Here is a 13,543-nt window from a genome sequence, read left to right as displayed (position 1 = left end):
GATCTTGCATAAGCGTAGAATTCTTTTGAAATTGCATGCTACGTTTCTCAACAAATACAGGGAGCGGAAACATAGCGCCACATGGCATAACTCACGGTGTAAATGAAGGCAGTGGCATGCAGGGTGAAGAATTCTTATTCCTCACCCACCTCCCCACGCACCCTGTAGTCACTGTAAAAACCAAAATGCATGCGACGGTGCGTAGTTAATGGCTCCTTACCATCCACCATGAGAAACAAATGCATCATGCATGTGAGGTAAGATTATGACACGCATGTGAGGTGAGGTAAGATTATAACATGCATGTGAGAATTCAATACATGTGAGGTAAGATTATGCCGGTGAGGTTATATTATGATGTGCGTGTGAGATAAAATTACCATATTATGAAGTAAGATATGACGAATAGAGTTTATATATGTTTTTTTAACACAGTATAGACGCAAACGCTCATATACACATGCATACACTAACCCCTATGAACGCACATACGCACACCTTACCCCTATGAGCACCTCCGAAGGACTGAGCCGGCATATCATCTTGAAATTTACGAAGTCACCGTAGGCACCTCGTCATCGACGGGAACGTCTCCTCCCACTGAATGCGCATCGCCGGAAATCCTGAAATAAATGCGAGCACTAGCATTTGAATCCTGATGGGCTGGGGATACCACAGTCTCTCTAACCATCCAACCACAGATTGGTTCGCAGAGTTTATATATGTTATCTTGGTAACTGGGCTAAATTGCCATGGCTAAGTCATATGATGATTAAGTAAGATGAGAAGAGCAACATGAAAAATTGTGTATATCACATATCTTACTTTCAAATTATGTGCAAGGCAGACAAGCAACAAGGAAAACTATTACCAAGGAGCTCCTCGGTCATCTTAAACCACTAAGCCACATACTGATTCACCAAAGATACAACGTATTTGATGGTCTTGCACATGCAGTTCTCTGGACCTGATGTACATAATCATGAATTTGGTGCAGTATAAGATTTAAAATCAATGACAAAAATATAAATACATAATCCTCTCAACAATAAAAGCAATATACGTTGATCAGTACAGGTACTGGCATAAATAAGGTAGAAAACCCTAGAACTCATTGGAATATCATAATTGATAACCACATCAACTCCTTGAATATCAAGTCCAAGGCTCGCCATTTCAATGCAAATAAGCCATAAGGATGTCAAAATATCTTGCTATGAACTTGTTCAAAGCACCTACTATTTTGTCCTGATAAAGAGAACAAATTTAATTATTTGATCTGGGAAGTAATACTTCTCTACCTAATAACAAAGCACAGAGTGTTTCTGCCCGCTCACTGTCACGCCATTTTATTAAAAAAAAACCTCTATTTTCTGTAAATTAACCCACAGTGCACGTTTAAGTCACAACCGAACCGTTTTTTTTGCATTTTCTTAGAAAAACCCCTGACGTTTCAACTAATCAACCCGCCGTCCATATTTAAGTCAGCCGGATCGCTTCTTTTCATTTTAACAGAAACCCCCCTTACTTTTCGGTTAATCAATCCACAATTTATCTAAAACAAAAGTATCTGTATTTTTTAAACCGTAACTATGGTTTTAACATGTCATATATGAAATTTGATTACAAAAATTTATAGAATCTAAATATGATATTATTTTTAGTTCTTAAATATTTTGTTAGGTACAAACTTAATCTATAGTGCATGGTCGGTTTTTCTTTCGTACCGGAGGCAATCCGAATCGTAAATAAACATCCATTAAAACCAGATTGAGAGAAAAGAAAATACCGATAACCATGCATGCACACCTCTGAAAAATCACGTGGGGAAAAGTAACATATTTCTTATCTTATTTCGAGCGAGTGTGTTGATGAATATTAGTTGGGCTATATGCCCATTTAACAATTTCAGAAAATCCCTAAAGGCCCATGCTGTCAAGGGAGTGGTGGGAAGTTTAGTCCCACATGGCTAGTTGAGAGAGATGTACACCAACTTATAAGGTGAGCTCTTCTCCCACTAGTATGAGTTGGTGTGAAGGAAGGAGAGGTGTTCCACACGCGCGCTCCTCCTCCTCCTTCGCCGCCCCGCGTCTCCTACGCGACTGGATGATCCCATCCCGTCTACCGCGTACACGGCTGACAGGAGAGCAGGCATCCAAAACCCCGCTTCTCCAGATCTTGTACGGGAGAGAGGCGGTTAGGTTTTTGGGGAGCGTCTCCTACGCGACTGCTCGCCTCTATTCGACTACTACCGCGTCACCTTCGTCTTCACCATGAGCACTGACGTCGATCGCGTGGCTGCCGAGAAGGCCGCTGCTGACAAGACAATCGCCGACGAGGCCAACGCCTCCGCTGCTGCTACGGCCGACTGGCCTACTGGAGGGTATAACACATTTACCCCGCTCCTGTTTATTTTAATGTGTGCAGTACTACTGGTTTGCGTAGATATTTCTACTATCTGCCTAGTATGTCATGTTCATGATTTATTATTGGATTAAATTAATCGAACAATTGCTTAATTTCTCACCATGTGTGTGTGTGTGTGTGTGTGAGAGAGAGAGAGAGAGAGAAAGGCGCCTTAGAACTAACCACATTCAAACACATTTTCGTTGTGTGAATACTGAGGCCACCGTCGACAATACAAATGTGATGCCATGTGAAAATAAATGATGTGGACCTATTAGAGTCTTGTTATTGGGTTAAGAGCGTGTGTTATTTTTCCTCCCGTTGCAACGCACGGGCTCTTTTGCTAGTATGTGAAGAAATAAACATGTCCAGAACTGAACTCACTCCAACCTCCTCAGAAGACTGCCTAATTGAATAGAAAACTCAAATTATTTCCTAGTGTGACAAAGCATGGTAATATCAATCATCAAGATTTTTCTACGAAGGATATAGGCCTTATCTAATTTCTATCTTTATATAGTATTTCCTAGAAAAGTAATAATGCATGTTTCATTCAAACAAATGTAGATAATGCAAATATAAGATCAACATGGTCAAAGTAGGTGCTTACCTGGCTCAGGAAAGTCATCCAAATATTCTGTTCCTGAGAAATTCCTCCTAGTCATTGTTTTATAATCGCCAAAAAAGTAATAAAACAACTCAATAAATACCCAATAATCCGTAGAAACCCTAATGTTATTAAAAATGCTACAGTTGGATAGGTTTTGATTTATGATGAATTTATATAAAAAATGGATTCATGTCATTTAGTGGATTTGCGGTTTAGGAGATATTAATTACATTTAGTGGTTAAAAGAAATTTTCCAGCAACCTCCTCCCCCTTGGATCTCCCTACTCCTCCGACCGCTTCTGATTCCTTCGCGGAATTGATCATTGTTATGTTTATCCTCCGTTCCTCCAATTAGAATTTTGTTTATTGGTGTCCTAGATTTTAAGTGGGCACGTCAAATTTTAGAGTGTTTTGAGTTAATTTGATTGCTAGTATGATCATATAAGTGTTTCCTGCACTTTTATTGGATAATATTATTATTGTATGCATTTAAAAACAAAATACGTGTAAAATGGATCACAAGTTGAAGAGTCACTTTCTCATTCACGGAGAGATAGAGTGAGAGACAATGGCTTCCATGAGCACAGCCCCGCCCACTTTTGCAAAAAAAAAAAAAAAAAAAAAATCACAGCCCCACCACACCTCGTCAAGACTGAGGCCAAGAAAGTTTCTACTACAAGACGTCTACAATGAAATGAAACCGACGAAGTGGGTGAATGTTTCCTTCTTACATAGTTCGGGAAGTTACGGCCAATTTGCTACTCTTCTCACCAATGCATGTTTGCATGACTTTGCCGAGAAGAAAGTACTCATTTATGGCCAAGGTGTTTCTCGTCAAGTGCATACCAACGATGTGGGAACCATGCCTTATTTATATGACAGGTTATCAAATGGACATAAGCACATGTTTTAGTCAAAAGTTCAAGCTGTCGTGTGGCGAGTAGCAACCCTAATCATGCATGTCTAAAATTAGATCGTCAAAGAATTACAATGATCAAGTACAAGATGTAACTCATTGAATTCGAAGTGAACTCGATGAGCTGAAAGATGGACGGTCTAGAGGAGATGTCTACATCGGATCTAATCTGCTAGGTTAATCCGGTGGATCTTGGGACTTCAGGTGCTTTTGGCTCCAATCGAAGATGTCCTTTGACTCGTGGGGATTGCCTATTTATTGTTGGTTAATTGGTTGGTTGTTCTGGTCGTCTTCGTCTTGGTCTCGTTCGTATTTGCCTTCTCCTCGAAGTCCTTGTACTCTTACTCCTGAGGACCCCTTATATGGAAACCGGGGGTTGGCATGTTCGTGAAGGTTAGTGCTACGGGCCCATTCCCTCTTTGCCATGTTTATCTAGGCCTGGGAGGCCCAAACAGGTCAACCGTGATACGGGGGTATGGGGGTCTGGCACTGTGGCAGGGGCGTAGCTATGTATCGCGTTTGCGCAAGACAGAGTAGGCACTCGCCTACCGCGAGCATTCACTTTTTTTTCTTTTGCTCATATTTTCGGAAAAAAAATCTGAATACATATATTCAAAAACTTATATTTACTTAACGAAAATTAAAAATCACAAACTATAAAATATTAACAGTGTAAAAGTTTTGTTAGTGTAATTTCACAAAAATGTTGATAGCATTCAAAAGAATGTTCACGCGTTCAAAAAATGTGCATGACATTTTTAAAAATGTTTTGGGCCATTCAAAAAATGTATGTTACATTTAAAAAACACGCATTAAAATTTTACATTTTAAAAAAAATATTTATACAATGTAAAAATGGTCTTAAAGATGCTTCGACGTGTATTTAAAAATGTTTAACATCCCTCAAAAAAATATTTTATATGTATACCAAAAATATACAATGTGTATCAAAAAATAGACATGAAAACATGTATTTGAATATACTTTTTACTGATCATGTATTTGGAAAATGTTCAAACGTGTGTAAAAAAATATTTCCAGTGCAAATGAAAAAATTAGACATGTGTTAAAAAAAGAAAAAGAAAAATCCAAAGAAAACCTAAGAAAGAAATACGAGAGAATCTAAAAACGAAATAAAAAGTAAAAGGAAAACATGAAAAAAATAATAGGAAACTCCAAAAACAAAGAAACAGATGCAAAACAGTGAAAACCCGATTAAAATCACAGGAAAAAGTCGCGCGCAGCTATAGTGTTTTAGTCGGCGCTGTAGGCGAGACATAATACGTCTCGGTACGAGCGACCATAGCTCCGGCCCTCTGGCTCTCAAAAAAAAAAAACACTCCGGCCCTCTGGCAGGCAGACGGCAGCAGCTGTACCGCGGTGTCCATGGTGGGCGAAGCGCTGGAGCAGGCACCGAGTCCTAGCAGGTAGCCGGCGGCGCCGCCCGCCCCCCACCCCATGCGTCTCCGCCGCTACGTGCGGACCTCCCCCACGGAAGCCTTCTCCAACATCCTCGTGTAGACCTGGGGCTCTGACCTCGTTGCAGACCTCTCCGGTGAGAACTCTTTTCTGGAGCTCCTTCCTCCCCGGACACTTCATCGATGGTATGCTTCGCTACCAACTGCTATAGTAGAAAATCTCCTCACTCTACGGACTAAATTTCACATGTGGTCTTAAAGAGTCACTCGGTCAGAAACTAATACCTGCAGTAGTTAATTACTGGAGTAGCTCGCAACCAGCACCGAAAGACTTTATTAGAAGGGTCTAATTCGACAGACTTTTGCTCATGGAACCATGAGTTGTGGCAGCTCTTAATTGTCGGTATTCTGAAAGAACAAATAGCTTTTCCAATTTTTTATTTGGATTCTAATTCCTATGGATCTGGTTACTACAGCATCCTTGATCTGGTTACGGAGAGAGTACCTTTTAGAGATTTCACTAGGGACTACATACGGATGTATATAGAAATATTTTAGAGTGTAGATTCACTCATTTTGCTCCGTATATAGTCCATATTGAAATCTCTAAAAGGGCATATATTTAGAAACGGAGGGATTAGCAAAGTTTGCAAGTTTCCCTTGTCTCCCCTTCCATAGCAAAAACTTGTGAAAATCAATGTCCTACCAACAGCTCCTTTTTTTGTTCCTACTAAAAGCGTGATACGGTGTCAGTGTAAGGTCGCATATATTTAGCACTAGAAGTATGTTGCCTCAATACATCATTGCTTGGATTCCTCTGTTTTCTACGTACATGAATTCCTGTCAAATTCTGTTGGCTTTCTTATTATTGCCTTGCTACAGTAATTTTGTGAATAAAAAAAATGATCTATATATTTCTGTTTGATGTGTATGACCAGTACTCCCTGACCAGCTCGCGGAAGAAGGATCCTTCGGTTTCCATTAGGTTTGTAGGTTTGTCATACTCCATTATTTTCCCTGAAAGAGTATATAGCTCATTAGTATGGACTATGAAAATATATGATGTAGTCCTATCTTATACAAAGGATTTTGTAAGACTAAAATAATACAATGGAAAAAGGCGGGTTTACTGGAACTAGAGAACAGATCCACATTGCCTTTGGGTTCCTGAGTATGATTCATATTCCGTATTAATTTTGTGCTGTTCAATAAGGCTAACAATAAGCGAATCGCTGTAGTTATATTATGTTGGGGATAGGAAATTAGGAAGCATACCATCGCTCATTGCAAGTACCATATTGCAGTCCATAACTGTCGGTATACGGTGCGCGACCATAATAACGGTGCAATGTGTGAATTCTGTTCGAATAGTCTTCTGAAGGACAACATCTGTTCCATTGTCTATAGAGGCCGTGGCTTCATCAAGAACTAAGATGTGACACCTTCTCAAAAGTGCGCGTCCCAAGCAGAAGAGCTGCCTCTGGCCCATGCTCCAGTTCGATCCGTCTTCCGCAACTGCATGACAATTATCTTGATTAGTAATATGACCATTACACAGTTTCAGAAATTGCGCTCTAAAACAGATATATCTAGTGCGCCTAGGACTACTCACGGCTTGACAAATTGAGTAGCACGAGTATGTTCACCCTATTTTGAACTTTGAAATGACTGAGGTATAACTTACTGTTTTCGCAGTTTCTTAGGAACAGAAAAAATGAACTCCAGAAACTAAAGTGCATATGCAGATGGAATTTCCTACCAAGTGAATCCAACCCCTGTTCTTTCTCCTGGACAGCTTCGAAAAGTTGACATTTATCCAGAACCTGCAACAGGATAGAAGGTGAGATAACAATGGTGATTCCTTTTAAGATGTGCAAGGGACATAAAAGGAGAAAGGTAACTTGTCATCTGAGATGCCCTTAATTCAGTTTGATAGCGTGGTGAACTTTCTGAAACTGTAATATATATTATCTTGATAACTGAGCTAAATTGCCATGGTTAAATCGTCTGATGATGGAATAAGAAGAGAAAAACAACATAAAAAAATATGTATCATTACATATATTACCTCCCATATTTGTTGGTCTGAGAATTGCCCGAGTGGATCTAGATTATATCTTACAGTGCCCTGAAAAAGTGTCGGGTCTTGTGGGATGATGCCCAAACGTGAACGCAGGTCATGTAAGCCGATAGAAGTGATGTCCAAAGAGTCAATAATTATTTTCCCTCCAGATGGTTCAACAAGGCGAAACAATGCGCCAATTAAGGTTGTCTTCCCACTTCCTGTTCGACCAACTATACCAATTTTATCTCCACCTTCAAACTTGCAACTGATTCCATGCAGTACAAGGGGAGCATCCTTTCTGTACCTAATCTGTCAAACAAAATGTTTATACCACAATCTGTTACAATTAATCCTAAAGGTTTTCACCTCTTAAGGCATACATGTATATATTTATATTTTTGATTCATTACCTTCAAATCTCTAATCTCCACACTACCAATTTGAGGCCAATCCGGTGCCGGCCGGTTTTCTTCGATGACTTCTGCTGCTTCACTTTTTATGTCCATGTACTGGTTCACCCGTTCCACGGATATTATTTGATTCGCAAAGGTGCATTGCTTTCTAATAGAGGAAACAAAAGACATATTTATGGAAAGACCATACGACAATGCCATTCCCACAAAACCTGCAGGAACAAAAGTAATTAGTTTCTCGATCGTAATGTTGGTCTCTTCATAACAAATGATTTTGGTGCTTGTGCTAGCATAAGCTACTCACCAGGGCTAAAAGTTCCTGGAGGAAGAAGAACTATGAGAAATGCAGAAAAAGAAAGGACTGCAGCACTCATTATTTCAAGGCGCTGAATCAGCCATTCCGTTGCTGCAAAGTTGTAGAAGTATGGGATAGCATTCTTGTCAACAAGATCAGAATTTTTATCAAAGAAACGATCTTCTTCCTCGAAGGCCCTTATGGTTATAGCCCCTGAAATTGATTCGCCTAGGTGATTTGCTAGAGCAGACTTGGTAGTGCCATTGATCCGCATAAGTTCCTTAGCAGAGGCTAAGTAATACCTCTGCATGGCAAAAAAAGGAAAAAACATGACAGATCATCGGAAATCGTCAATGGAAAACGGTTAACTAATTCACCGTTGGATGAAAAAAAGCAACAGAATACATCTGCTGGTGAATGGAATAATTACTGCCAAATATAACTGTAACAAAACCAGTTACCTGTAGCCTAACTGACAAAACTATCATTGGCACGGACACAAATAGAACTTGCCATGTAACAACAGCCAATACCCCCAGATTGCTGTATCCATTCAAGCTGGCACTAAGGCTAAACATGAACGCGAATGGGACATCAAGGTCGACAGTACTCAAATCGGAAGAGACCTGCATTACAAGGGAAAACAGAGCTGGCCCGTCATTAAAAACGTCAGAATGTGAAACAGAATTTCAAATTTATTATCATATTTGCCATCTATTCAAGAATTCTTACCCGGCTAAGGACCCTTCCTAGAGGAGTAGAATCATAAAAGGACATCGGTGCACGGAACAACGAGTCAAGTAACTGGGAAAACAAGGATCTCGATGTCTGGACCCCGAGAACAACAACCGATAGACATCTTGATAGCAAAAACAACACCGTGCAAAGTCCGATAACAATGTACACCGTGATTAGCCTCAGTGTACTGACACGCGGATCTTGGACATTCGCCGCCATCCAAGAGTTCTGCGCTATTTGCCCCACTATGAAGATCATGTGAGAAATGACACACAGAGAGGCATACATGAAGCCTCTGTTCTGGCGTAGGTAAATCATGTAGGGCTTAAGTCCAGTGTCTCCTGTCTCTCTTTCCTCTTCCTTGATCAGTTGGTGTGCTGGTGATGGCTTCTCAGACTTCGTGTATCCACTTCCATTGATATGATGCTTCTCCTTTGTTGATGTTCCGTTTGCTCTGTGAGGAGCAACATTGTTATCAACATCTGAAATCTCAATGGTATCCTTATGGGCATTTACAAGGTCTTTGAATTCTTGACAGTCCGCGAATAGATCTCGATAAGGTGCCGACCGAATAACCTCCCCATCTGACATCAGCTGTTAAAAATTACCACTAGTTTAGATGATAACATGAACAAAAACTTACAGGCCATTATAGATATGTGTTTGTGAGAGAGAGACCAAAATGGAGTCGAAGACGGGTAGAAAATCGACTTGGTGGGTGACCAAAAGAACAGTCTTGTCTGAAAGGGCGCCCATGACATATTCCTGCATGTCAGATAAATCAATAGTAACTTAATTTAAACAACAGTTTCCAACTAAAATCATTAAGCACTCTGCAAAGCTGCTGATAATTGTGATCTTTACATTGAAGAGGCTAGTTGCTGTATGGGCATCGACGGCGCTGAAAGGGTCGTCGAGGAGATATATGTCTGCGTCTTGGTACAACGCACGAGCAAGCTGAAGGCGCTGCTTCTGACCGCCACTCAGATTCACTCCCCTCTCCCCGATTTCAGTATCGTCTCCGTACGGCAACATCTCAAGGTCCTTCACCAGCGAGCACCTCGCGAGTGTTTCCTGGTACCTTTGGCTGTCCATACGAGACCCGAAGAGGATGTTCTCCTGCACGGTTCCGGTTTGGATCCATGCGTTCTGTGACACATATGCTATTTTTCCGCAGACTTGAATCTGATGGATGAACATTTTACACATGATTAAAGCTTGTTGTCACATCAATCATAACCTTAAGAACTGATAAATGTTTTTTTTTGTTCATTTGATAAACTTAGGTCCTCAACTGAAGATAACAAAATGAAGACAATGTTGTTGGAAAGCATTATTACCGTGCCTTGAGTTCTCGGGACCTCTCCGAGCATCGCAGCCAAAAGCGTCGACTTTCCTGACCCAACCTCTCCGCAAATGGCAACCTTCTCCCCGGCTTTTACCACCAAACTTATGTCCTTCAGATTAGGCTTCAATGGATCTTCGCACCACGAGAAGCCACACGAGTTCATCGCTACCGGGTAACTGATGGCCACGGAGGAGCATTTCTCCTTAGCTCGTCCATTCAGCTCAGGTGCACCTAGAAACTTCTCTATCCGAGTGAAAGCCACCTTAGCCTGCACCACGACGCCAAGAACCTCTGGTATCGCCCGAATCGGGTCCTGCACCAGACGCAGGGTTGCGATGAAGGTGAAGACGTTGCTGGCATCAAGAGGGATCTCCAGAAAGTAGCATGTCAGAAATGTCACCGCCGAGACCCAGACAGGCGACGACCAGAAGAGGACGCTGTTGTACGCCCTGCTCAGCTGGAACGCCGACAGCCACCTGTACTCGACCTCCCTCAGCTCCTCAATGGCCTTCTTGAAGTGACCTTCCCACGCGTAGAGCTTCAACACCTTCATGTGGACCAGTGACTCTGACATGGCCTTCAGCCTCGCGTCGGTCGCCTCCATCAGCTTGCTCTGGAACCTGTGCTGCAGCTTGGCCAGCGGAGCGTTGCAGAGCACGGTGATGACGACGACGACCAAGGACGAGACCATGGCGGCGCCGACCGCGCTGTAAAGGATCACCAGAGCGATGCAGAGCTGGACGACCGTCGTCCATGTCTGGTGGAACCAGTACGGGAACTCCCCGACCCGGTACGCGTCCACGGTGAGGTAGTTCATGATCTGTCCCGAGGAGTGCGCCATCTTCGCCGAGCTTGATAGCTTCTGCTGCTTCCTGTAGATGGCCGCCGAGAGGAGCGACCTCACCTGGAGCCCCAGCCTCCGGGTGCGGAAGTACCACTGCCTCTGCGACAGCGACTCGCACAATTTGCAGATGAACATGAGCGCAGCCAGCATATAGCCTTCATGCTTGGAATCGGAGGTCACTTTCCCGGTTGACAGGTTGATGAATGCCCTCAGAAGCAGCGGGCCTGTGGACAAGGTGAGCACCTTGAGCAGGGCGAAGAGACCTGAGACCATGATCCCACACTTGTGTTGAGAAACAATAGCCCACAGGATTGATGGTGGTGTGGCATCATGTGACGTCTGCTTGTTTTTGTTCTTGTTCAGCTTCTCCAAGAACATTGAGTACTGGCTCTGTGCCCGGTCTGCGGCGCCTAACAGCGGCATGTCTTTGTCGTCGAGGGGCTTCTGGTAGCCCGTCTTCATCAGAGGGTTCAGCCACCAGAATGTCATCTGGCTCAAAATGCCAGCTCTGGCAAAGGGAGTCACCTTCTGGTGGGTGCTCTCTGAAGAATCAGCAGCTACCTCTTGACTGTCAGCTGTATCATCCGTCTTCAGTGGCTTGTATAATCCTTCATCTTCATGTCCCTCTTCGTCATGGCTGCTCTGCATGCTGTAGATGAGAAACATAACTGCGCCTGGCAGGGACAGGAGGTCCAAACAGGCCTTGACGGTGACCGCCTTCTCCGCGATAATGGTGACAGCCGAGGAACAGCAGACGAACGCCGCGTAGACGGTCAGCGACACCGACCATAGTCGAGCGAATGCCGGCCCGAGAAACTGGGTCCCGGCGGCGAAAGCAAAGCCGGCGAGGACCAAGCTGAACCCCTGGGACAGTGTCACGAGCCACCAGTGCGGCAGGTAAGTCCTAGAGGCGTCCTGACTGCTGAAGTTGCTCCCCAGCAGCATCCACAGTCCCAGGACGAGATGGAACAACCCCAAGCAGCCATTGAAGAGCACGGTGGCAAGATGCAGCGGTGAGCTGGGCCTGAGAAGCCGCCGGCGTGCGGAGGACGCTCTGCTCTCGGGGAGTCTGACGAGGAACTGGAGCAGGAGCGTGAGCGCGAGCGGCGCGACGATGCCGGTTTCCACCAGGTGGTTGGTGCAGGTGGAGCCGTCGAATACTTGTCTGAGGACGCCCTGGCCGCAACAAGCCGGGCTCCCACACAAGTTCATCATCGTCGCCCAGGAACCTGAGGCGTAAATCACAGAGCGTTGCGTCGCAGTGAGATTTCCCAGCTCTTGCAGTAGCAATGTAGCAATGCTGATGTAGCTATGCAGCAACATGCATGGGGACGGGTGAGAAAAGTACAGTAAGTAGTACTTACTTGCGAGGGAGCTCATCTGCGCGAGTGTGCGATCACGAACAGGTGGATCGAGCAGAGTCCTGCAGCCCTGCTTGAAGCTGAAGCAGCAGCCGCAAACAGGGCATGGAGTAGATCGAGATTGATCCGAACAAACTGCACGATTCGATCCCAAGGTTCAGTTCTTTAGTTAGTTTATTATGGTTTTTCCCCGCGAGCAACAGTGGCACTGTGGCAGTGTAGGGTATTGGCCTCTCTGTTCCGTAGCGGCTACCGCTGCGTGCCGTTTGTCCGGAGCTTTGGCAGTGTGCGCACACGGCATGTGCCAAAGAATAACAGAGCCGTTGGTCTCGTGCCTCGGCGTCGCGGGCTTTTTTAATCATGAATGATTTTGGGGGAATCTCCTTGCTACTACTATTACTCGAGCAAAGCATGAAACGCAGATACAGAGAGGAACCCATACCCATCTGGCGAATGCCGACGAGCCGGGTAACTCGTAACCAAACTACGAACAAAGAATCCAAGCCAACCAAAACCCGGAGCGAACCAACGAACACATCCAACGCACGAAGGGCACCGCCCGCCGCGGGAGCAACTTGATGAAGGTACCAAATGCAGGAGCAAGGTCTACAAGAGGATCCTAAGCATGGGAGCTTGGAGGAGGTACGGGATTGCCCCCAGAACTAACAACGACCACGACGAGATGCGCCAGCTCCGAAGGAGCATCGGATCATGCAACAAGGGAGAACGAGAGAATCACCCAAGCCACGGACACAAGGATCCACACAGCTCCCTCCCAGCACCGGTGGTCAAAGGCGACAACGAGATCACGACCAGAAAAAGGCAACGAGAGGCTGCCATCCTCCGGCAGCAAGCGGCGTTGACGGAAGGGGGCGCAGAAAAAACATTTTTGAGTCTAATTGGATTTCCGTCTCTGTAGTGCTATCAACTTCAAATTTGGACTCCCTGCTGCATACGGAGTATTACAATGCTGTGACCCAAGCAAATGAGGACGCTCGGATGGAAGTTACGAGAAATTACAATGACATGTTGCCGAATAATAATATACTTCTGCCATTTACACAAAATTCCAGGTTTACAGTGCAAGCACAATATTAGAAAAGAGAGCCAGTGCCCACAAACTCCATAA

General features: G+C 44.1%; 1 protein-coding gene and 1 long non-coding RNA gene across 4 annotated transcripts; one reads left to right on the top strand and one right to left on the bottom strand.

Annotated features, from left to right (window-relative positions):
* Positions 1–4,824: 4,824 nt before the first annotated feature.
* On the top strand, positions 4,825–12,791 carry LOC120974967 (uncharacterized). Its single transcript, XR_012201863.1, has 4 exons — positions 4,825–5,487; positions 7,046–7,246; positions 10,148–10,999; positions 11,088–12,791. It is a non-coding gene; the product is annotated as an uncharacterized lncRNA (long non-coding RNA).
* Positions 5,545–12,540, bottom strand: LOC109767221 (ABC transporter C family member 10). Of its 3 annotated transcripts, XM_020325982.4 has the most exons (12): positions 12,418–12,540; positions 10,202–12,282; positions 9,726–10,046; positions 9,540–9,626; positions 8,856–9,455; positions 8,585–8,749; positions 8,133–8,427; positions 7,826–8,040; positions 7,419–7,724; positions 7,035–7,173; positions 6,626–6,865; positions 5,545–6,367 (listed from the first exon to the last, which is right to left on the bottom strand). In XM_020325982.4, exons 1-12 carry the CDS (start codon positions 12,431–12,433, stop codon positions 6,258–6,260), a joined length of 4,575 nt encoding a protein of 1,524 aa, XP_020181571.1. In that variant the 5' UTR covers positions 12,434–12,540; the 3' UTR covers positions 5,545–6,257. The 3 variants fall into 3 exon arrangements, with proteins under 3 accessions (XP_020181571.1, XP_045088561.1, XP_040257607.1); XM_045232626.2 differs by having other exon boundaries at positions 10,202–12,433; XM_040401673.3 differs by having other exon boundaries at positions 7,110–7,173; positions 10,202–12,433.
* Positions 12,792–13,543: the final 752 nt, after the last annotated feature.

Source organism: Aegilops tauschii, chromosome 2, assembly GCF_002575655.3.
Source record: "Aegilops tauschii subsp. strangulata cultivar AL8/78 chromosome 2, Aet v6.0, whole genome shotgun sequence".
NCBI classification, from domain to species: domain Eukaryota; kingdom Viridiplantae; phylum Streptophyta; class Magnoliopsida; order Poales; family Poaceae; genus Aegilops; species Aegilops tauschii.
Note: the sequence above shows the minus strand (reverse complement) of the source record. Positions and strands in the feature narration are given on the sequence as shown.